This window comes from Durio zibethinus, chromosome 12 (genome assembly GCF_047325235.1).
Source record: "Durio zibethinus cultivar Kanyao isolate XHJ-2024 chromosome 12, ASM4732523v1, whole genome shotgun sequence".
NCBI lineage: Eukaryota > Viridiplantae > Streptophyta > Magnoliopsida > Malvales > Malvaceae > Durio > Durio zibethinus.
Genome location: NC_143173.1, coordinates 8,307,051 through 8,333,423, shown reverse-complemented (window position 1 = coordinate 8,333,423; position 26,373 = coordinate 8,307,051). Strand labels below are relative to the sequence as shown.

The 26,373-nt window shown below is 31.0% G+C and overlaps 1 protein-coding gene and 3 pseudogenes across 3 annotated transcripts; 2 read left to right on the top strand and 2 right to left on the bottom strand.

The window, feature by feature from the left end:
• Positions 1-266: 266 nt before the first annotated feature.
• On the bottom strand, positions 267-17,397 carry LOC111295896 (P-loop containing nucleoside triphosphate hydrolases superfamily protein). Of its 3 annotated transcripts, none has more exons than XM_022889695.2 (8): positions 17,014-17,397; positions 16,832-16,936; positions 16,608-16,685; positions 15,258-15,399; positions 15,074-15,144; positions 13,924-14,020; positions 1,785-1,999; positions 267-613 (listed from the first exon to the last, which is right to left on the bottom strand). In XM_022889695.2, exons 1-8 carry the CDS (start codon positions 17,203-17,205, stop codon positions 377-379), a joined length of 1,137 nt encoding a protein of 378 aa, XP_022745430.1. In that variant the 5' UTR covers positions 17,206-17,397; the 3' UTR covers positions 267-376. The 3 variants fall into 3 exon arrangements, with proteins under 3 accessions (XP_022745430.1, XP_022745431.1, XP_022745432.1); XM_022889696.2 differs by having other exon boundaries at positions 17,038-17,394; XM_022889697.2 differs by lacking the exons at positions 15,074-15,144; positions 15,258-15,399.
• Positions 17,398-20,640: 3,243 nt separating this feature from the next.
• LOC111297499 (transcription factor TGA1 pseudogene) lies at positions 20,641-21,324 on the bottom strand (annotated as a pseudogene).
• Positions 21,325-23,621: 2,297 nt separating this feature from the next.
• On the top strand, positions 23,622-24,748 carry LOC149515643 (dnaJ protein ERDJ3B-like; annotated as a pseudogene).
• A 313-nt stretch (positions 24,749-25,061) lies between these two features.
• LOC111297498 (uroporphyrinogen decarboxylase 1, chloroplastic pseudogene) lies at positions 25,062-25,894 on the top strand (annotated as a pseudogene).
• The last annotated feature ends 479 nt before the right edge of the window (positions 25,895-26,373 follow it).

Below are 26,373 nucleotides of genomic sequence, written 5' to 3'. Positions count from 1 at the left end.
AATTTATTATCTATCCGCTTTCATGAAATTTTCCAACAATATCATGGTAATTTAATTACTTTTTAATACATTTATTAGATGACACATTATACCTAAATTTTTTTTTGTTCCTTTAAATCTTCTGTACTTTTCTGCATTTCTCCTATGCTTTCTCATCAATACTTTCTCACCTATATCATTAGCTGGTCGGAATTAAGGAAAAAGCCAATGACCAGAAAGATAAAAACCTAGCATGTTTCTTCAGTTGTGTTTTAACAGAACAAAGAAAGAAAAAAAAAAGAAAATATATTGCTGCTAAAAACCAGCGAGGTAGTACAATCACCATTCCTTCATATTGCTGTGAAAATTCCGGAAATATATTTTATGATACAAGGTTTCACTCAGGGACATCATCAAGGACAAAAGAACCCAGTTTACCTGCCCTAAACAAAGTAAGAAACTTCTTTGATACCATCAAACGAGCTTCGGATGATTTATGAGGTATCTTCAATGCTCTCTGCAGCACTTCGAATTGATGTTCTATAAGGCACTCCAACTCATTCTCATCTTCCATATTACCATCGAACTCAGACAAAGTTATATACAATGCATGTTGGACTTCTTTCACAAGATCCTGAAAATGAGCAAGAACAATGAACTTAGAAATAAAGAAGATTACGCACTTCCTTCAAATTTGACTTTATCCAATACAATTTAGATTTTATTGAGAAATCATCTGAGCTGAAGGTCTTGATGTAGGGCTAATCAGCCCTTAAAAGCTTTTAAGAGGACTAAACGGCTTTGTTATAATAGAAGAAAAATAAAAGCAGTCATTACGAGCACCTCCATGCTTGTCACCTACTAAGAATAACCTAACTGCATTAAGGATGTTAATCTTTCATTTCAAGGTAATTTGGAGAAGGATAATCTCAACTATACTACTCTAGAGTGTGGTTAGGTGCCATACTGTGGGACTCCACAAGCTTCTAGTTAACTTAAAGTGTTTCTTTTTTTTTTTTTTTTCAATTACCTTTTGAAGATTTATTACTCTTAACTTGAGACTTCAAGGTGTACAAATGAATCTGAGTATGCATAGTATGAACTCCAACTTATATTCGTTTAAGTTAGATCGCATTATATCTTATTGAATATCAACACTTATGTCAGATGTTGCCCACACAGCTCTCTATTGTCACTGCTTACTGTCTGTGACATTAAAGCCTTCAGTATAATCCTTTATCTGAACCACATTCTACCTTGTACAAGTGTCAGACCTTATGTTATGAGATTGTTGTACAAAAGTTCCACATAGATCGTGTGGCTAGTGAGTCCAGATCACCCTGAGATATGAGCATCCAAGATTCACAAAAGAGCAACTACGCAATTCTGCTGGGCCTAATTATCAGATGTTCTTCACACCTATCCAAGAATTTTGTTTTAAGATTACTGAAAACTAGTGAAGACCATATAGTCCATCACTAACATTTCTCTAGGAAACCTCACCCTCACCCACATCCAGCAACTAAGGGGTTCTGCTAAATAATCAGCAATAAGAACTCAAAATAGAGAAATATCCAACAGATCAAATTTAAGCATCTTCTGGTGGTAAAGTAGATATCTGTGTAACTATTTCCACAAGTGTCAACCATCTTAGGAAACAGCGACAAATTCTAAACAGTGTCATATTTTAAGACTCTATATTACAATTTGAAGTGACCACAAAAACTAAAAAAAAAAAAAAAACACTTCTCACAGCATTGAAAATCCTGAATTAGAGAGAGAGAGAGAGAGCTGACTCTTATTACCTTGACATACAGCAAATCAGATGCATTGAGCGCCCTCTTTCTGTTTGCACGAAGATCTTTTGGATTGTAGTCTGGTTTGTCTTCAGAAATTTGGGTGATCTCTTCCCTTTGATTAGCTACCTGCTTCCAGTGAAGTGGAGTGCCTCGAGTATTTAGAACAGCCAGCAGGTATTGAACAATGCGATCCTCACCAACCACTGAATCCTTTACAGAACCTGCAAGTGCATTTAGGGTAGTTGAAGTTCTTTCAATAGGTAGAGTGAGATGCAGTGAACTGAAATTTTACAATTTTGATGGTGGCTAAAGATACTTAGACGCATAATCATTGCCCAAAAAATACAAGTAATGGGGGAATGCATATCTTAAATTCCTCAAAAAGGCCTATGATGTAATATTCTTGATAACCGGGGATGGATACATATAACGTAGAGGACGCAGCAGCCTCCACAACTCGTAAAAGTAAAAATTGAATTATTGACGTCATGCCAAAAGTTATAATAAACTTTATTTGACCTGTACTAAATTGAGGGAAAGAAAGTCTTTCAGGATGCTAAAGAGTTTGAGGGTATACTAACAAATGTAAAAATATTGTTGCATAAGGAAATATGGTTAAATATATACAAAACTACATGAAAGCCGGGTTATTGGAATTTTTTTTTTTTCTAAAACAGGTGGTTCAATCATTCAATTGGAATTTCAGAAGATGCTTAAGAAAAATAAGTAATGCTTAAGAAAAGTGTAAAAACCTTGCATCATTGGCACATTAAAAAGTGATGCTTAAAAATCTATAAGTGTGTCTTTCTATAAAGTAAACTGAACCATATGCAAATGCTTGTGTCATCAATATACTTTCCTATGAAGGGAAGGAAGCATTTTTTTGCTATTTGATAATTAGAAGATTGATAATTGTGAGAAACCACTTAATTACAGCTGTTGTAATCAGTAAATATTTGTATCCCTAGAATTAAAGACACAAAAATTAGGATAGACAATCCTTCAATTATGGGGATTAGCTTTAGGAAGATTTAATTTTCTAGTTTATCTTTTAGTTAGCTGTATATAAATCTAAGATGCTTTTGTAATTCTTTAAAGAAGCTATTCAATATATTCTCAATTTTTCACATGGTATCAAAGCTTTAGGCTTTTCTTGGGAAGCAAATTTTTTTTTAGCCTTTCATTGTTGATTTCTATTTCATGCCTTCATAGCCAAACCCTATTAAGTCTTTCATATTCTTTTATTTTTTTCATTCTTTGGCCTTCATTGCCAATAATCATTTTTGGTTAAATCTTCACTGTCAAGACTCATTTCAGTCTTAAAAAAGATAGTAGAATCTGCCACAACTACTCAATTTAAGGAAATGGCAACTGGTCAAACCACAAGAGAACTACAAAATATCCAAGTTGCATATAGGTTGAATGGAAAGAACTACTTGACATGGGTCTCAATTGGTTCAAACCTTGCTAAAAAGGAAAAGAAAACTCAGCCATCTTCTTGGTACCGAACCCAAGAGAGGAGATCCAATATTTGAAGCTTGGGATGAAGAGGATTCCAAGGTTATGTCATGGTTGTGGAATTTTATGACACCAGATATCTGTGACACTTGCATGTTTTTATCCATGGCCAAAAACATTGGTAAGTCAATAGGGTATAAATGAACAAAGCTTTCAATGAACCTTTCGCAAATATGTCTAGTTTATGTTTGTTTATTAAGCTTAATAAACAATCTTGAACAACATTTTTACATTCGTTTATTAAATGAACCAAACACAAACAGAGGCCTGCTTGATTCATTTATATTCACAAACAACCTCATTTAATGATTGTTTAAAACTCATTCGTTTAGGGTTCATTTATGTTTGTTTAGGATTTGTTTATGTTTTTTTATAATTCAGTAATAATCATAGCAAAATTACATTTTATCCTTTATCCTAATCATATAGGGTTTGTTTATGTACGTTTATATTCATTTAACGTCTGTTTAAATTTGCTTAGTTATGGTTTGTTTATCATTCATGAACATGTTCGTTTATATATATTCATGAACATGTTCATTTAATATTCACAAACGAGTTCGTTAAACTTAATCGAGCCAAACACAAATAGAACATGAACATCCTACCATTTGAATGAACCAAACTTGAACAAATAGAGCAATTTTCTTACCAAATACAAATCGAGCCTAAACACTCTAAAAATAAACGAACAAACCACTGACATATATTCATTCATTCATGTTCAATTCGTTTACAACCCTAGCAGTCAGTTCCACAAACCTATTCCAAAGTTAGGGATGCTGCTCAACTCTATGAAATAAAGATCAAGACTGCAACTCTCAAACAAGGGAATAAGTCAATCACAAAGTATGCTATTCTTCTGAAAAATCTTTGGCAAGAGATTGACCGCTATTGGTGCATAAAGATGAAGTGTAGTGAAGATGCGGCAACTTTGAAAAAGTTTATTGAAAAAGATAAGAGTCTATGATTTTCTTGCGAGACTTATTATTGAATTTGATCAAGTCATAGTGCAAATTTTGGGAAAAGAGATCTACATTCTTTAAATGAGGTGATGTCCATGATTAGAGTAAAAGATAGTAGAAAAGGAGTGATGCTTGATAGCCTGAATGTAGAAGGATCTCTATAGTGTCTAATGGTGGGAATAAACAAAGCTTAAAACAATTAACAATCAATGAGAAAAGGAAAAGTGATTTGGCTAAAACCTCAAGTAGTGACAATCTTTGGTGCACCTATTGCAAGAAGCCGAGGCACACCATGGATCGTTATTGGAAACTAAATGGAAAACCTCCAACTTCAAGCAAAGAATGGGGCTATAAAGGAGGAAAGCAAAGAAATCAAAGGCGAGCTCACATGATTGCAATGCAATCAAACTAGGAAAATTTTCAAGAACAATGAGAGTTGGATAAAGAAGAGATTGAGAAACTAAGAAGCCTATTGGGAACCTTTGAAAAGTATGGTCTCTAGTTCAAGTAAAATCTCTAATTCTCATGGATTAAATTTCTCGGATAAGTCTATTACGAGTTCTTGGCTCATTGACCCAAGAGCCACAGACCACATGACACATCCTTTATAGAAATTTAGTACATATACCTGCTGTCCTGGTAATAAGAAATTGTTGTTACAAATGGTTCACTTACTACAGAGGCAAGATTAGGAGATGTTTATATTAATCCCTCATTTGTTCTTAAAAATGTTCTTCATGTTCCTATATTGGACATCCTTCTTTTGGAACTTTGAAAACTATGTTTCCTTTTTTATTCAAAGGATGAAAATTTTCATTGTGACGTTTGTAAACTAGCAAAGCATAGATGTGTGTCTTTTCCAATTAGCAATAAAGGAAGTTCTACTCCCTTTTACTTAATTCATAGTGACATATAAGGTCTCTCTACAATTCCTAGTATTTTTAATGCAAGGTGATTTGCTTCAGTCATAGAGGATTGTACCAAAGTCTCTTAGATTTTTCTACTTAAATCCAAATCAGATGTGAACAATGTGTTTTTAAGCTTCCAAAACATGATCCAAAATCAATTTGGAGTGAAAATCTAGAGATTTAAGTCTGATAATGAAAGAGACTATTTCAACCAGAGTCTATCTACCTATTTCCAAAAAGAGGGGATTATCCATGTCATCTTGTGTTAATACTCCATAGCAGAATGGAGTGGTAAAGAGGAAAAACAGCCATTTACTTACCCAACGCTTACTTTTTCAAGACAATGTACCCAAATCCCACAGGGGGAAACTATTCTTGCAGCCACAAACATCATAAACATGTTACCTTCAAGGGTTTTGGGATTAAAACTCCAGTGAAAATACTCTCACAATTCTATCCCAACTTTAATACCACAAACAACCTCACACTTAGGATATTTAGTCACACATAATTTGTTCATGTTCACAGTCATAATGGGGAAAAATTGAAGCCAAGAGTAGTTATGTGCATTTTTGTGGGATATTTATCAACTCAAAAAGGATATAAACACTATCATCCTTCTACCAAAAAATTGTTAGCAAATGTCACATTTGAAGAAAGTAAACTATTTTTTACTCAACCTTATCTTCAGAGGGAAACTTCATTTAATGAAGAAAAGGATAGACTTGTTTTTGTTTAACTTGTCCTCCCCTTCAATATCTTCACCCCATTAATTCTTATGAGTCTGAACCTATTTCTTCTGGGTCCAAGTCAAACATTGAATCTACATCTGAACTCACTCCAAACACAAAACTTGTGAATAAGGATAACACTATTCTTGATTCTATGAAGGAATTGTAAGAGTAATTACAAAGGAAAGTTTCAGCTCCTGAACTGGTGCAAGTCTAAAAACCTTATCCTAACTCTGGAAATAAGGTAACTAGAATCTCTTACTTTATTTCTCAAAATGAGGATTAATCTCCTGAAACTAAAACTAGTGATTATGATTTATTTATTGCCATTAGAAAATGAACCATAGAATGTACTAAGCATCTATTATACCCAATATCTAATTTTGCGCCATTTCAAAAATTCTCACAATCTCACAAAAAATTTTGTTGAGTCTAAACACTTTTTCTATTCCAACTACATATCTAAGGCATCATCCAATGAAAAATGGAAGCAAGCCATGAAACTAGAAATGGTGGCCTTAGAGAAAAATAACACATGTGAATTGATGAAATTACCTAAAATAAAAAATCCAATTAGGTGTGAATGAGTTTTCACCATAAAATAAAATGCAGATGGTATTGTTTAAAGGTTTAAGGCTAAGTTGGTGGCTAAGGGCTACACTCAAACTTATGGAATTGAATATTAGGAAACTTTTGCATCAGTTGCCAAGATGAATACAGTTAGGATTTTGTTATCCTTGGTTGCAAATTACAACCAGTTGCTTTAACAATTTGACATAAGAAATGCTTTTATACATGGTGATTTGGAAAAAGAAAATATATAAAGGTTCCACCGAGATTTAGAGGTCATATAGAAGCAAAGAAAGGATGCAAGCTAAAAAAGGCTTTTTAAGACCTTAAACAGTCTCTTAAGGCCTAGTTCAGGAGATTTGCCAAAGTAATGATAGCAATGGGATATAAGCTGAGGTAAGGAGATTACACACTATTCATCAAGCACTCGGATTCAGGGAGATTCAACGAGTGTCATGGTTCTTTTAATGTATATTGATGATATAATTTTAACCAGAGATGATGAAAAAGAGAAAGAGTCTCTAAAGCAATATTTGGCTAGATAATTTGAAATAAAGAAGCTAGGGAGATTAAAGTACTTCCTAGGAATTGAAGTGCCTCTCAGCATAGTATTTTCATCTTATAACAGAAATATGTGATGGATCTTTTAAAGGAAACTAGGAAGCTAGCATGCAAACCTGCAAATACTCTTATAAATCCTAATCATAAACTTGGGAGAATCTAGTGAAGATGCTATTGTAGATAGAGAGATATACCAGAGATTAGTTGAAAGACTTGTTTTTCTCTCACATACTAGAACTGCATATGCTGTGAGTGTGATAAGTTAGTTTTTGCATAGTCCTAAGAAAGTGCACCTACAGGCTATCTTTTGTGTACTACACTATTTGAAGGCCAATCCTGGGAGAGGAATCTTGTCCAAAAGTAATTTGGGGGCTGGTACTAGAGGCATATATAGAGATGCTGATTATGTAGGCTTGGTAACTAATAGAGGATCCACCTTAAGCTATTACACTTTCCTAACTGGTAACCTTGTGACTTTGAGGAGTAAAAAATAAAATGTGTGGCAAGATCAAATGCTGAAGAGGAGTTTTAGAACAATGACTCAAGTAATTTGTGAACAAGTCTGCAATAAACACTGCACACAATCTTGTGTAACATGATAGAACAAAACACATTGAAGTAAATCGAAACTTCGTAAAAGAGAAACTATATAGTTGATTTGCACTCCGTATCAACCAAAGGTCAACTTGCAATGTGTTAACTAAAGGTATTAGCAGTGCAACATTTCAGGAAATTATTTTTAAGCTGAGAATGGAAAACACCTATTCACCAACTTGAGGGGGAGAGTGGGACAACACTTAATTACATCTAGTTGTAATCTATAAATATTTGCCTCCTTAGAATTAAGTATTTGTATCTATAGAATTAAGAACAAAAAATTAGGATAGACAATTCCTTAATTATGGGGATCAGCTTTAGCAAGAGTTAAGTTCCTAGTTTATCTTCTAGTTACTTGTATATAAACTTAAGATGCTTGTATAATTTTTCAGAGAAATTTTTCAATATACTCTCAATTTTCCACGATAATGAAAATTTTTTCTAAAAATTCCTTTAACTAAAAAAATCAAAGAAACAATTGTGAAGAGTTTCTGTCTAGATAAAAGAATAACTACTATTTTATTTAGATTAATCTCAATATAAACTTTATTTAGCAATTATACTACCACAAATATTGTTGGGGATAAAAGCCTATCCCGTTGATTGAAAGCGATAATAAATGCAAAGAATAAAAAATATTGCACAAAAAAGGTTAAAGATTTATAATGGTTCACCCTTAGTGTGAAAGCTACGTCCACTCTTAGAACCACTACAAAATGATTTTACTATGATAAAAATAAAATCCCAATGGGAAGAAACTCTTTAATATTTTTGAACAAACTCTCAAACCACACTCTCTATCTCTAATTTTTTTCGTCTTCACTCTTTCTCACAATTTTTGGTGGTGCATCTAAGGCATTTGAGCAAGCTTATTTATAGGCTCCAAAAATCTTCACATATATCATTACATGCATCATCAACTCTTCATAAACATCAACGCATGCATCACCTTTGGCAAGCTTTTTCAAACTTCCTTATTTTCAACATAGTAAAACATTCTACAGCAATTCTAAAAGAGAACGTAGCTCTCACATTGAAGGTGAGCTACTATAATTTGTGTTCTTTGCACAATATTTTTTATTCTTTGCATTTATTATGGCTTTTGGTCAATAGAATAGACTTTTATACCCAAAAATTGATATCAAAGCTACAAGGTTGAAGTTGTCACAGGTGGCATTATTTGAGCATACGACATTATTCACGTATACAATCCTATTCACGTATATGGTATCATTCATGCATACGAAAATTTAGTAGTTTGGATAAACATAGTTTTAAGAGTTCTGTCTAAGAAAATTGAGTTTTAAACGGGACCAATTGTTACCCCTCCAATCTTTTATGAAAACATACCTAGTGGGAGTATTATTCACATGGTACTATATTTCATATACTTTACAATCCATAGTTTTGTGTTTGAAAGCGATGGCTAGCGAATAAGGTATAGCACATGAAATCAACAAATTTGATGGAATGAACTATTTTTTCTAGAGAATGAAAATGAAATATTATCTATTTGGTAAAAAACTGCATTTACCACTTCTAGGTACAGAACCAAAAAATATGTTAGATTAAGACTAGAAGCTCCTTGACAGACAAGTTTTAGGAGTCATCCAACTAACACTGTCAAAAAAACATAGCTCACAATGTAGCCAAAGAGACATTGACTGCAGATTTGATGAAGGTGCCCTCCAATATGTATGAAAAACCTACTGTAAATAATAAGGTTTTTCTCATGAAGAAACTGTTTCTTTTGAAGATGGCTAAAGGTGCTTTAGTGGCATTGCATCTCAATGAGTTCAACACAATTGTTAGTCAATTGACTTTCATTGAAATTGATTTTGCTGATGATATTCGTGCCCTAACTTTTTTGGCATCCTTACCAAACAGCTAAGAGCCATGAGGGCAACGATTAGTAATTCTACTGGTAATGCAAAATTAAAATTCAATGACGTCAGAGATCGAATTTTTGCTAAAGAAATTCGTAGAAATGACTCTGAAGAAGCAACGACATTAGGTTTCGCCTTAAATCTCGAGAATATAGGCAAGCAAATAACAGAAATTCTAATCAAAACAGGGGAATTTAAAAGTCCAAAAACAAAGAAGTAATTCCAAAATTTGATGGAATATGGAGTGTTGGCACTATGGAAAAATGAACCACACAGAAACAATGTTGGGCCCCAAAAAGTAAGGAAGAAAACAAAGGAGATGTTGCAAATGCTATCACTGAAGAGATGAATGATGTGCTACTCTTGTCTATTATAAGCCAGTTGACTCTTGGGTTTTAGACTTTGGAGCATCTTTCCATATCACTGCTCACCATGACATGAGGAAAAATTATGTTGTTGGAAATTTTGGAAAGGTTTATCTAGCTAACAAAGAACCTTTGGATATTGTTGGTATGGGTGACATTCGTTTGAAGATGCTAAACGACTCTACGTGGAAGACTCAAAAAGTGAGGCATGTAGCAAAACTAGTGCGCAATCTGATTTTAGTAAGGTAGGTTGATGATGAAAGACACAATATAACCTTCATAGACGGTACATGTAAAGTCACTAAAGGTTCCGTTGTTGTTGCTCAAGGAAGCAAAACAAGGACACTCTAAAGACCTCAAGTTGTAGAGATACAATTGCAGCAATTGATGCCGATGTAAACTCTTACTTGTGACATTGCGGGCTCAGGCATATGAGCACAAAGGGAATGAAGATACTCACATCAAATGGAAAACTCATTGGATTAAAATCCATTAAACATAAACTATGTGAAAGTTGCATTTTTGGAAAACAAAAAAGAGTTAACTTCTCAAAAGCTGGATGGGAGTTGAAATAGAAAAAATTAAAGCTGGTTCATTCTAACATATGGGGGCCTTCACATGTTACTTCTCTTGGAGGATCTAGCTACTATGTGACATTCATTAATGACTCAACCGGGAAAGTTTGAGTTTATTTTCTAAAGAATAAATTTAACGTGTCCGATGCATTCAAAAGGTGGAAATCAAAGGTTAAGAATGAAACATATTTAAAAGTAAAGTGTTTGAATCTAACAATGAGGGAGAATACTTCGATAGTAATTTTAGATGTTATTGTGCCGAGAATGGGATCAAGATGTTAAACTGTTTTAGGGATACCTCAACAGAATGGCATAGCCAAAAAGATGAATAGAACTCTAAATGTTTGCAAAGTGTATGAGAATTCAAATGGGACTACCTAAAGCATTCTAGGCAAATGCAATCAGCACTGCTGCTTTCTAAATCAACAAAGGTCCTTTAGTAACTTTGGATTGCAGAATACTGAAAGAGATTTGGAGTGGCAAAAAGGTTCAACTCTCTTTTTAAGAGTGTTTGGATGTCTCGCCTATGTTCATATTGATAATGCTACCAAAAGTAAACTTGATCCAAAATCTAAGAAATGCTATTTCATCAGCTACAGAGACACTAAGTTTGGTTATCGTTTTTAGGATGATCAAAATCAAAAACTTATCAGGAGTAGAGATGTGATCTTCAATGAACAGATTCTGTATAACAACAGGCTAAGCAAGATTTCAAAAAATACAAATTCTGAAATAAGAAAGCTTGAGGTAATTCACTTAAAAGACTTTCCAATGAATGATTTACAACAACAGGCTTGAGACACTCAAGTCGACACACCTGCAGAAGATCCAGAAAATATAGTCCCAAATGTCAATCAATCAACTTCAGTAACTGAACTCAGAAGATCTTCAAAGATAACCAGGCCTCTACAGAGATTTTCTCCCTCATTGAATTACATTCTTTTAACTGATAGAGATGAACCACAATGTTATGAAGAAGCGATAAAGTTAATGATTCGGTCAAGTGGGAGCTAGCCATGAAATTGAAATGGATTCATTGATGTCGAACCAACGGTGGCAGTTAGTAGAGCTACCCGAAGCAAAGAAAGCATTGCAGAATAAATGGGTTTACCAAATAAAAGAACATGATGGCAGTAAGCAATATAAAGCAAGGCTGGTGGTAAAAGGCTTTCAACAAAAGGAAGGCATTGATTACACCAAGATTTTCTCTCCAGTGGTTAAATTGACCACAATCAGAACTGTTCTTAGACTACTGGCAAAAGAAATCTGCACTTAGAAAAGATGAATGTAAAATCTTTTTTCTTCATGATGACCTAGAAGAAGAGATCTACATATAGCAATCACAAGGTTTTGAGGTCCAAGGAAAAGAGAAAATGTTGTGTAAGCTTTTGAAGAGTCTAAATGGTCTGAAACAAGCTCCCAGACAATGATATAAGAAGTTTGACAACTTCATGTGCAATAATAGATTTTTGAGATGTCAAGCAGATCATTGCTGTTATATCAAAAAGTTTGATAGCTCTTACATTATCCTTCTGTTATATGTCAATGATATGTTGATTGCCCAAGCCAACATACAAGAAATTAAAAAGTTGAAGAAGAAGCTTTCAGAGGAATTTTCATTGAAGGATTTAGGTGTTGCAAAACAAATCCTTGGAATAAGAATCACCAGAGATAGAGAAGTCCTTAAGCTATCACAAGAAGAATATATATAGAAGGCGCACTGTAGATTTAACATGGATGGAGAAAAACCTCTGAGCACTCCTCTAGCTAGTCATTTAAATTGTACAGAGATCAGTCGCCCACAACGAAGCAAGAACAGGCCTAAATGGCTAAAGTGTCTTATGCCTCTTCTATCGCCAATCTTATGTATGCCATGGTGTGTACCAGGTCAGACATAGCACATGCAGTAGGAGTTGAGAACAGATGCATGAGTAATTTGAGAAAACAACATTGGGAGGCAGTTAAGTGAATTCTCAAATACTTAAAAGGTACAAAAACCTACCTTTGTGCTTCAAAAAATGAAACCCAAGATATTGCACAGTTATGTTGATGCCGATATGGCTGATGATCTAGACAACATAAAGAGTACTACCAGTTATGTTTACACGCTGGGTGGTGCAACAAAAAGATGGGTTGCAAAGTTGCAAAATATAGTTGCACTTCCACCACTAAGGTAGAATATGTTGCGTGACAAAGGCTAGTAAAAAGATGATATGGTTGCAGTCTTTCTTGGAAGAACTTGGTCACAAGTTTGATAGAAGCGTGTTGCATTGCCACAGTCAGAGTGCCATTCATTTGGCAAAGAATCCTGTCTATCATGCTAAGATAAAGCATATAAAGGTTCAATATCACTTCATAAGATCAGCTTAGGGAGATGGAGTCTTATCACTTGAAAAGATTCACATGAATCAAACTCCAGAAAAATGTTAAGGAATACTGTAATGATTGAGAAACTAAAGTCGTGTACAACTTCAGTTGGACTTCTCTACTAACGATTAAGGAATTGCAACTGCTGCAGGAGGAGACTGTCGATGAATTAGTCTCCAAGTGGGAGATTGTTGAAATATATGAGCCTAATTCTTAACATTTTTGGAATTGACAGTAAAGAAGTTTAAAAAGCTTGCCAAAGGCGATGCATGCAATAATGTTTATAAAGAGTTGATGATGCATACAATGATGTACATGAAGAGTTTTGGAGCCTATAAATAGGATTGTTCAAATGCCTTAGATCCACCACCAAAAATTGGGAGAATTACGTTCCATATTTCAACAAATATTTCATATTATGCCTTAATTTTTTTTCCAATTTACCTTTTCTGTTTTCTAATGGAAAAATGATTTTTTTTTTTTAAGCATGACCCCATCAAACATAAATCTTGGATCTATCCTTGATGATTGTAATGATTTCAAGAGCACAAAAATCCACAAAAAAGAGAATTTTGTATATCTAAATGGCCTTGCAACAAGAGCATCTCGAGTAAAGTTGACTTGGATAGTTGTGCAACATATCAAGTGAATGTAAAGAATCTGAATACTGCATCTTTCACATGACCTTTCTTTGTTTTAAATTAAAAAATTTTCTTCATGTGTGTGTGTGTGTGTATATATATATAGATAGTTATATATATTAACCAATAAACTTTAAAATTTTGACTATTTTGATAATATAATTACTATTGGATTATATTCAAGATGGTCCCTCACTTAAAAAATTTGATTTGACAATGTATAGAAAGAATAGTGCAGAAAAACAACTTATGATAACAACTTCCCACTTGCGTAAAAGCAGCAACTGTCCTAAAAGCACTTTCCAGATTTTGTTTAAGAAACTGAAGCATAAAACAACATAAGCATTTAAGAAACTGAAGAAACACACTATTGATGTTCAGAATCCATATATTTGAACCCCCATTTGAGCAAAGATTACTACAAAATTTCAAAGTACAGAGATTAAAATTTAAAAAGGTACCTGCCAAAGCTAGCTTTAACCCTGTCTCTACATTTGGGATGCTTGGGACTAGTACTCCTGGTGTATCAAGCACATAAATGCTAGGTTGATGAGCAATCTGTAAGTTTGTAGAGCAGGAGGTATATCAAAACATAAACCCTTAATATTATGTTCAAGTAAAAAAAAAAAAAAATTGAGTAAGAAAGGAAGCTAAAACACTTTCGTTGCAAATGGCTAAAAAGAGAGAATGGAGGAAAAAAATGAGATGATTTTAACAGAAGTGATAGAGAAACAAGGGAAGCACTTAACAGTTTGTAGAGAATCATCATGATTAACTGTACACATATATATATATATAATATAAGAGACATATGAAATTTTCTAAATAAGGACCAAAAATTTGACATTTATAGAACTTTAACGCCAAGACCATCGCCAAATCAAATTAATAGCTAGAGCAAGGTGGCAATTTGTGTTGGAAGGACACGTTTGTGTCATTTCAAAGGTGAAATATACAACTAAAATCGATGAAAGATTGACTTATTCATTAATCAAGTTAATACTCAACATGAGGATAACTCTTGCTACAAAGTTTTAACATGGCTTATATACCATTTAATAAAAATGTCATAATCAGTTGATAGTAGTGACAATAATTATCATAACTTTCTAACATAATTAAAAAAAAACATCTTATGACTTTACAATTTACTTGGTATCAATATATTTTTTATAAATGAAAGAAGATAAAAATTGAACTTTTACTCGGTTGTTAAATGGATCATAAATAGGTTATATACATAAACAAGTCAACCTGCCATCATGGAGTCAATTTCACGTCAACCCAAAATGACAAATTCATTAATTGGCTTCAACAGTCTGACCTGATTTTGACATGAAAAAATGATTCATGAGCCCAAACTTACAAGGTACCTTGAGTTGAAGTCATATTTGCAAGCCATATTGGGCTACTAATCCAAGGCTAGACTTACTAGTTACAACCAGACTAGAAAAAGAACATGATAAAATGGAGTTCACTAAGAAGACAAACAGAAGACATGGTATTGCTTTGCCATAATTTAGCCAACTCCGGCTTGTTTCTGGGTTTGTTGGATAAGGGCATGTACCAACAAGAGAGACAGAGAGATGGGAGAAAAGTAGGACACTTGACCTTGTACCCAGCAATATCTTGAGTAACACCTGGCAATGGGCCCACAGTGGCTCGTTTCATCTTCTCCTGCACTATGCATAAAACTCCATGCTATTATTGCTCAAGGTCAATGGACTTGGATTAATCAATTTCCAAGCTCATTGCAATTTTATCTTAATATCACACCTAAAAGACCACATCTTACCAGGAAAACGGGTTGATGCAATTTGATGGATTGAATTAATCAAAGCTGATTTCCCCACATTAGGAACACCAACCACCATTACAAGGAGAGTAGGTTCTCTCGAAATCACTTCCTTTAATTTGAACTCCACAAGCTCAAGAAGCTAATGTACATGAACCGTAAAAGGGGAATAAGGAGAGTGCTAAAGAATAATTTATGCTATAGCAATGCATAAATGAAACTGGAGACAGATGTGAAGAAACAGTATTTAGACATCACTCAAATACTGTACAGATAACTACATATGCAACCATTCATATAGGAGATACAATATCAAAACTTACTATAAATAGCAAGATTTATTGACCAACAAACATAGTCAACTATATTAAGCACACTATTTCATATTCTTCTAAATCAACACAACTGAAAAAGGTAAAAGGTACTTGTGTTAGTTTAATAAACAGATGGGAAAAGAAAATTAGCATATTGAACAATTGATTTGACCTTCTTAAGGCCTCTATACTCCGTTACTATCCATATCATAGGAGGGAAGAGCGAAAGTGAGAACTTAATAACAGATTTGTTATCTTGCCTAATCTAATTAGATACAATTCTCGGACAATAGCATGCTACATTTACTTGGAATGACATTATCAGAGAGAAAGAGAGAGACAATGGGCATAGAACCATCCCTTTACAGTATAAACTTCAACCAAACTATCAGCTCAAGTGATGAATGCCCAACAAAGCAGGTTTATGCTTTCCTTCTTTCTTTTTCCTCTAAAACAAATAAGGCAGTTCAATTAACTACATGGTATCACAAAATTCCCAACCTAAACAGATAAATTTGTAGCTTCATATCAAGATACACATATTCATAACTTATTTTATAATACTTCATCCCATGGAAACCTCTTTCTCCTATTGTTTCCTTCTCCAGTTCTTACTAGGAGAGGCAAAACTTCCGCGCATGCAGTATAAGGCCCCTACGTCTAAGCACAAATCTACCTTTTTTCCATTATATATATCTTTTCAAGTCTTAAAGCTCATAAAAAGATCATTTGATAAATTATAATCATATCAATCAAGACACAACCTTCACAAACTAATTATGCTAACCTAAAAGATTAATTTCCAACTTTTAGTCAGAAAATCTTGTTGATGTTCTTGATTCTAGGTTAAACCATCACGAGCATACTAACAATCAAGTTCAGCAATGATGATAAGACTGCAAAATAAAGCAGCACATCAATATTCAATTAGTAATCACTAAAATGATTTCTTTATCAACCAAGTTCGAAAAAAAAATTGCAACCTGAAATAATTCCACAAGGAATTAAAATTCAACAGTGCTGAGCATCAACTAACCTTTCTAATGGAACTTCTGTTATGTGCATTTATAGGAAGGCAATCTTGCTTACACGAATCAAAATAACGGACCCATTTCTACAGAAAATAATAATACCCAGTAAGCATCATATTTACAAAGAACATAAAATTAACACAGTGAATTAACATAAGACACCACATGATTGAATAGTGAAGTTTTATTTTACAGGGAACTTCAAAGAATTGAAAGAATATATACGAACATTGAGGACATTGGAGTTGGCTAAATCTTTCTTATTGAGAGCAACGATGCGTCTTTTAGCAGAAAGCTGAGGCTGCAAGTCTTGATGAGCAGAGGAAAAGGGAATCTGCAAATAATTTTAAAAAATTAGTAGAATTATTTTGAAATAAAATGATAAGGAAAAGTAGTAGCAGATGATATAACATAATGAATATATCTTGTACAGACACGGGCGTCGCGGACTTCGATGACGAGGTCGGAGAGCTTGAGGCGGTTACGGATGGCGCGGGTGGCGGCGGCCATGTGGCCTGGGAACCAGTTAATGGCTCCACCTTCTTTGTTGAATCCCATCTCTCCCAACTCCATTGCTTTCTTTACTATTCCTTTTATTCCCATTTCTCTCACTCTTGTTCGTTTCTTTTCTTAAATTTTTCGGCTTCGTTTTCTATTTCTATCAAAGAGATTGAAAAAGGTTTTTTTTTTTTTCTCTCACCACCTAATGCAAGGGAAAAAAGAGTAGGGAACAGCCAAGACAGCAGAGGCTAGAGGGGTTTTTTTGCAGCACAATTTTTTTGTTATTGTTATTTTTGAAGTAGAGCCCAGACCAGTTGGACATTAGACGATGTTTTCGAGTTTGGAAGTTGAGCCCAGTTTGACCTAAAGATAAATTAACAAGTTTTTAAGAGAATTAAATACATATTTGATTTTTTAATTTTATTATTTTTAATATATTGATACTTAAAAAATTTTTCTTTTACATTAGTATTTAAATTTTTAAATTTGTTATTATGTTGGTATTTTAATTTAATATCACTAATTAACGTTATTGATGCATCATTAATATTTAATAAGATATTGATATATATTAAAAAGTTCAAAGAGTACCATGCCATTAATGTTACATCTTCATTAAAAGAAAATTATCAAAAAAATGTTTTTTAAATTCTACATAAATTTTAAAATTTCTATCAAATTTTTAAAAATTCAAAATAAATTTAAAAAGTTTAAAAAATCTCAAAATATTCAAAAGAATTTCAAGAAATCCTACAAAATACTAAAAAGATTTAAAAATTCAAAACAACGATCTAAAAAATTATAAAATTTTTCAAAAATGTCAAAAAAATTTTCAAAATTATAAAAAAATTCTTAAAAAATTTTAAAAACTCTAAATTTTTCAAAAATTCTAACATAATTTCAAAAAAAAATTTTAGAAAATTCAAAAAAATTTTAAAAATTAAAAACTTCTGAAAAATTTTTAAAATATTATAAAAATTTTAAAAAAAATTTAAACTTTTAAAAAATAAAAAAATTCTGAAAAAAATTTAGAAATTCTGAAAAAAATTTTGAAGATTCTAAAAATTTTTAAAAAATTTCTTACAATTCTAGAAAATTTTAAAAAATTCAAAAAGGATTAAGGAAAGTTAAAATTTTTCAAAAATTTTCCAAATTTAAAAAAAATGCAAAAAAATTGAAAAAAAAATTGATGATTTTAATAAATTTTAAAATTTTGTTGAAATTCAAAAAAACTAACAAAAGCTTAAAAAAGCTAAAATCAGAAAACAAAATTTTTTTGAAAAAAATATAATGATTTTTAAATTTTTTTTTAAATTTGAAAAAATTCTAAAATTTTTTCATATTTTTTAATCATACAATTTCCTTTTTTTTGAATTCTTAAGTTGTTTCTAACTTTTTCACATTTTTATTAAATTTTTAAGTTTTTTATTTTTTAGATTTTTTTTATTTTAAGGAATGTTTCAAAATTTTGAAATTATTTAATTTTTCAAAAATTTTCAAAACTTTTTAGATTTTTTCTTATTTTCAGTTTTTTTAAGCTTTGTGATTTTTTTTAAACTTTAAGAAAATTTAATTTTTATAAATTTGAAGTTTTTGATTGTTTAAAAAACTTTTAGAATTTTTTAAAATTTTCAAATTATGATAATTTTATAATTATACAAATATTTCATACTTGTAATTTTTTATAATTTTTCAAAAAATTTAGAATTTTTTAAATTTTTTGATACATTTTTAGAAAATATTTTGAACATTTAAAAAATTTTAGAATTTTTTAAAACTTTTTTAGTATTTTTTGATAATTTTTTGAAATTAAAAATTTTTTATAATTTTTATAGAATTTTTTATAATTTTTTAAAATTGTGTTGAATTTGTTTAGGTTTCTAAAATATTTTAGAAATTTTAAAATTTTTAATATTTTTTGAGAATTTTTTTAATTCTTTTTGAATTTTTAAAAATTGTTTAAAATTTTTGTTAGAATTTTTATATTTTTTTAATTTTTTTTTATGTTGCCTTGACATTAATGATTTGGAGTTGATTAGACTTTTTTGACATGTATCGACATCTTATTAGATGTTGATATCAAGTCAATAAAATTAACCAAGGATAATAACAGATTTGAAGGTTCAGATACTAATATGACGAAAAAATTATTTAGATACCAAAATGACAGAAAATATAAAATTCAAGAACTAAATACATATTTAGTTTGACATCAACCAAACTTATTAAATTTGACTCAATGATTATAAATACCTTCACGGCACATTGGTTTACAAAATGAATTAAAGTGATAATGAACTTTTTAAATCTAAGACAAAAAGTCATTAGTAGAACCCTATAAGTCTTCCACAATTCCATAAAATATAAGATTTGAACTTTTAATTGACTATATAATTTGAGTATGAAAACAGACTACATAAAAGGCAATTTTTACAAGTAAAATCCTTGTTAAAAATCTATTATCAGATAAAAAAACCATCCCCTACCACCATTACCAACCTTAGCCACCATCTCAAATTACCACCACATAACCCAAAATTATCACCTCGAGCCTAACCTAGACCCAAGCAACATAACTATCCTAAGCCATCCTTGCTTTTAGTAACCACCCATGAAAACCTATACCACCAACAATCAACACCCAAAACACCATAATAATACTTACTCGCCAGCCATAACCACCCACATCATACCCATTGTAAAAAAAACCTATTACCCAAACTCAACCACCAGAAAACCCATCATAAAACAAAATAACTTAACATAAAAAAGGTTACATTCTTCTCAAAAAAAGCCACAAAATATTTTTAAAAAAATCAGGTTTTGGTTTAGGGGTATTCTAAAGAGTTTTAAGTCTTGATTTTCAGAGGTGAGGAAGCCTGAAGCTAGAGAAATAACATATCGATGGGCAGTAGTGTTTGGAGTGATGAAAGAAGAGATTTTGGGTATTGATAGCCATAAGTTTTGACTTTGATCTCGAAAAATCCATTTGTGATTTAGGAAAACCAATTGGAAAAGTAAAAGAATGAGGAAATGAGGAAGGTTTCCATGTAATTTCCTAAAAAACTGACACTTGTGAATGGTAATTGGCACAAAGAGCAATGACTGGTGGTCGATTTGTGGAAATTGTTTGAAGGCCTGAAAGAGTTGAGAAAGTTAGAGTGAGGGAGAAATTTAGAGAGAGAAAGTAAAATATGGAAATGAATTAAAAATACAAAATTTAAGTCATGTTTGGTTGTAGAAAATATTTTTTTGTCATTTTCTATTTTATTTTTTAAAAATAATTTTCATTTTGTAATTTTTGAATTTTAAAAAATATGTTTGATACATGAAAATGAAAAATTATTTTCAAAAATAAAATTATGAAAATGTGTTTGATATTTACATTTTTTAAAAAAATAAAAATAATAACTAAATAATTAAAATCAGGAATTAAATAAAGTATCAAAAGTTAAACAAATTAGCATTAAGAAAAACATCCAAATTCTACCATACCACTAAAGCTCAAAGGGCAAAAGCTATAAAGCATAACATTATCTAACCAATTTCTGACATGAACAATCGTTCAACTGATATTTTCCACGTGCCAGACATCACATAAAAAAATTAGCCTTTGTAATATTGATTTCATGCGAAAAAGTTCAAAATAGTGGCTCAAGCCACTTTCCACTAGTATGCCAAGCTCTATATCGCTTATATGGGCGTTCAAAGTGATATTCAGTTCACATATTTGTTTGTTTTGTTCTTCCATCCAATGTTCGTATTCCATTTCAAATGCAGCAATCCTTGAGTTTACTATTCCAGAGAATCCAAGATGACCATTTTCTAACCCACCACCATATAAAAACCCTGTTGCATTATTCGTTCAAGCTTTTGCTCCAACTGAATCAATTTTAAATGACTATTTTCTTATTGTTGAACAAATGTTTTTTTTTCGCAAATGGCTTTTACAAATAGCCTCATGGTTTTGTGCAAGCTGTCTTTGTATCTTATCAATAGGTTTAGTTGTTTCTTGGTCATACTTATTAGAAAATGCAAGCATTTCATGTGCAGTAGTCTCAGATCCTTCTCTATTTTCTTATCTGCTTCGACAATCATTGATGCAGATATATGTGGATTAACATTACCCTTAAAATTTTCTCCCCACATGCCAATCTAGTGGATGGGCTCATAAATACCCATCTTATTTGAAAGCTCAAACTAGGTGGTTAGAGAGTTCATGCTTCTTGAACTTTTATTTAAAAGGATGTTAGAACAAGTTTCTCGCTAAAATGTTTACAGTGAACTTTTACATTTATTATGAATCGAACTTGGGTGTTTATTGAGTTTGCAATTAATACTTAAAAAATGTTTACAAAACCCACGTTTTCATATTTTCCAATTTTTTTATATTTTTTTAAATGCTCAAAACATCTTTTTTTGTCCTCTAATTTTGGCCCATTTTCATTCTTATTTTCCAAAATTTGTTTTCTATTTTTTCAACCAAACATGTTTTCATCTACATTTTCTATTTTCTATAAAAATAAAAATAGAAAACATATTTATTTTCTTGAACCAAATACTACCCTAGTTTTTTTATTGATTCTAACAAAAAAAATTTAGTAACTTGACATGCTATACTTGCCAACCCAAGCTAGTTACCAACACCTGAAGTGAACCAAGATCAAGGCCCAAGTCCACACTTTCAAGCCTAATTTCTTTGGATCTTTATTGATTCGACCAAACCTAAATTAGTTGTAAATTGTTTATTTATTTATTGTCTATTTTATTTTCATATTATTGTTATATTTACATTTATGTTAATGTTTTCTCAAGAATTGATAGAATTGACATTATTTTTAATAATAAAAATAAATAAAATAGATGAAAAAAAATGAAAAAAAAGGCTTTAAGGAAATTTAAATAGGAAAAATTAATTTACTTTGCATCATTATATTTTTGTTAGCACGTGAGAATTAAAGTCTAAGATAAGTAAATAATAATCATAAAAAAAAAAAAAGGATAAGTGAAATTCACAAATGTATGATTTTCAAAAAAAATTTAAAGTGAAAAAATCTTTTTAAATTTTATCAAAATGATGAAAAATTTAGAAGGAAACTGAAATAAGATATTTTTAAGGAACACTCACAATAATAATAAACTAAAAATTATTAATGAATTTAATTCCATTTTGCATAATTTTGTTTTCTTCATTAAAATATAATAAATTAAGGAAATAAGAGAAAATCTTTAATCAATGGTGAAATTCTAAGAAAATTATGAATAAATAATTTTCTAAAATATTTTGTGGTAAGATAAATAGTCTAAAATTTGCCAAAATGATGAATAATTTAAATAAAATGTCAATTTCAAAGATTTACTTCTATTTTTTAAAATAGGGATGAAAACAAAACCAATTTAAAATAATAAAGAATAGTAAAAATAATAAAAAAAATTAGAAATTAAATTTTTCATAAAACTTTTAAACAAATTTTACAATGGAGCCTCTTCAAAATAATGATTGGATTCTTTGAAAGCTCATGAGGTAAGAAAATTTTTTGGAGATTCTACTAGAACATTAGAGAAAACTAAACAAAAAAATTTGTCAATATTAAATTAATGATATAAAAAATATGAATAAAAAATAAAAATGAAATGAGATAAAAGAAAACAAAAATTAGAATTCAATGATAATTGTTTTTCATAAAATTCAATTCGACAATAGAGTTTCTTCAAAATTTTTAAATACTATTGAGGAAAATTTTGTTAAGGATTCTACCAAAATAATGGATAAACTCTAAGAAAGTTTTCAATATTTAAAAGATGAAATTAAATTAAACGTAAAAGGCCATTTAATAAAAGACTATTTTAGGATAATATAAGATTAATTGGTGTCATCCATAGACAGATAATGTGGGGTGCTAATCATTCTCTATGCATAATCGTACTTTTGAACCCAATTCTAAAACATAGAACAAATCTGTTCTTTTTAAGGAACTTTACTGGAACTTAAGATTTCTTTAGAAATGATAGACTTAATTAAACCAACCATACCAAACCAAAATAATAATAATAATAATAATAATAATAATAATAATAATAATAATAATAATAATAATACTAATGACGATTCTTCTTATTTCACATTCAATGATCGAATTCTCGGACTCACATGTTATAACACTATTTGTTTCTAACATATGGTTTCTAATTTCATGCATCGGTTTCTTTGTATGTGTTGATGGAGTTTTTCATATGTGTGTGTTGAAGGTTATTTTTCTAAGTATTTGCTTTTATTTTTGGGTTACCTTATTTTTTATACAAGGTTTTTTTTTTTAATTTTTGGATGCTCAATATTTTTTTTTATCGAGAATGTTTTTTGGTCCATAGATTTGAGACCAGGAGAAAAACCTTTCTCTTCTAATCTCTCTGAAAAAAAATTATTTGTATTTTTTGTTTTGTAATAAAAAATCTAAGAAGAATTTTTCAACTGTCATAAAGTTCTGGGGAGATCCAGTTTTTGTCCTGATCTTAATTCCATGGCACTTTCAAAAGCAAAGCTACTTTTTTTATTACACGCTTTGTCTTACGCGATCATCACCATTACAGGGTACACACCTATTTCTCTCAGTATCTCTTTCTCTTTCTTTCTCTTTTTTTTTTAACAAATGGCATTTATACATGCAAGAAATTTTGTGGCGATATTGTGTTGATGTAGTAAGAGTTATTACGAGATATTGCAAATGCTGAAAGGGGCATAAGATAAGTAGATCAAAAGAGCGTATAGGAAGCTGACATTGAAGTATCATCTTATAAGTACCCTAGCAATGAAGAGGCAATAAACGATTTGCTGAGCTTAACAATGGTAAAATATCTCATTTTTTATTTAATTTTTTCTTTTATGAAAAATAATTTCTGATGGAATTAATTTTTTTTTCTTAGATGATTAATCTATTTAATGAATGATTAGCATATAAGGTCTTGTTGAATAACAAAAAGAGGGCATTATATGATAGGTATAAAGAAGAGGGCTTGAAATAGCATGTTGCCAATGAAGGCAAAAGATGAATGGGGTTAATATTCAAGACATCTTCAACACATAAGATGTTGAAAATTTACTTTTTTTATTAATATCGCATCACGTTTAATTATCTTGATAGTAATATAGTAGTAATTGAAATGCTATAGTAAGTTACGTGTTGGCATTGTATGCATAATTTAGGAGTCTATTAATACATCTTAGGTTTATCTTAAGTATGCCAATGTTACCCACCTTCAAGTTCCCTTTATAGTTGAAGTTAAAACTTTACTTTATTGGTGATTATGTATGAAATCATCAATAAAATGTTAGTTATTGACTTATATTTGGGATAACATGCACTAATAATCATTTTAACATCTAAGAACTGTCTTTCTAATCCTACATTCTTTTAGTTTAAATGTGACTAGCCATCATTTTTTAGGAATTTTTCACTTTTAGTTATGATATATTGAATTCAACTACCTACTATTGCTAATAAGATGGAGCTTTTCTTTAGGTTTTTTTAGTGGAGGCCAAGCAAAAGAAAAAGAAGAGAGACTTGTGAAGGGCGATGATGTAATTGTTAAATTGGATGTAACACTAAAAGATTTGTACATTGATGGTACTCTTAAGGTGAGAAATTAGTTTTTTATTTTTTAAATATTTACTAAGGGTTGGTATATAATCAATGAAAATATATAAAAGCACAAATCTCCCAAGGCTGTAAAGTACATAATGAATAAAATTTGGGATCTTTATGTCTAATCTGCATGAATTTGGCAATTAATTTCCTTGATAGTGGAAAGGCAATTTTGTATTTATGTTGGTATGTCAGTGATGGCAAAAACATGCATATGTTTGGGCTTTAATGATACTTTCATCTCCATTCATCTTTTATTTAGATCCATTATTGGTTAAAGCTACCAGATCAGAGCCTATAAGTCAGCTTTCAGCTTGGATGATGTAGCAAGTAAGAAGGCATATGGTTGTTTACAGAAAGCTTGTAGATAAACACCCATCATTCAGAAAGAGGTTAGAGATAACTAGTCTCATTATGGAAATTTGTTTACAACCTTGGGAAGTTTTCCATCCTGATGGAAAGATAATTTTCTCTAGCATACTTATTCTACTGCTTGCATTTCGTGTCCCATTTGACATTGAAAAAGTAAAGGGCCCTGTTATTCAGTCACCGATTCACTCTAAGGATGGCTTGAAGGCATTGCATCCAATTGACTTGGAGAAATTACATTTTGTTAGGGAATCCCTTAAGATTTTGCATTATGAGGTGATTCTCCCTTATCATTGCATGCATTATATATAAGGTTCTGATTACTAATTTTTTGTAAACTTTTATAAAAGAAATATTTTCTTTTTTTTTTTAATTATAAGTTATTTTTTATGTAAGTTGGAGGTCATGTTGTAGTGTTGGGTTTTGTTGGAGCTCTTTGGACAATTGCCACATATATTATAAAGAGAGGTACAACCTACAATTATACAGCCATAATGAGTATGTGCCACACAACACCAAATTTATTAAAGGCTTTTCTTTCTCATTTAACAAAAGCAACATCTAAATACATTATTTACCAAGTAGAGTTTGGAGCACATTACATACAAATATTTGAATCATAGGGTGGACAATGACCACCTGATATGTGGGAGGAATGGTCAAAGGCTTACATAACGAAGGTAATTCAAAACTTAGTTGATTGGATAAAGCATATTATATTTGCTTACTTAATTATTCTCACCTTACTGCTTAGAAATTGCTTATCTCATTATTTGTCATGAGTGATGAAATTATGCTAATTGTTTATGGGTGTAATCAGTAAAAATAGGTGTGAGAGGTGTTTACGAAAAATATATTTTTTGTTTATGGGTGTAATGAGTAAAAATTAGATTTTACGCTTTAAAAGTGGGGCATATTTAGTAATGGGGTATATAAAATATTTTTTTGGGTGCAAATATAAATACTTTTTTGGTAACTGGTAATGGCACTAATTGCACATGCTTCTTTTGCCTTGAGCAAATCATGAAAAAGATCTCATATTCATTGCATTATAGTTTTATTTATAAGACCATGCAATAGAGCATTTTCATCTCACTAACCTCTCAGAATTGAGACACAAAATACGCCTTACACAACCATTTATCTTACTATATAATTTGGGATTGACTTGCCATTATGAACCCTTCATTTCACTTTTTACTCCAGTACATCTCCCATATGCTCCTCCAAGTTAAAGAAGGATTTTTCACAAGACTTTTTT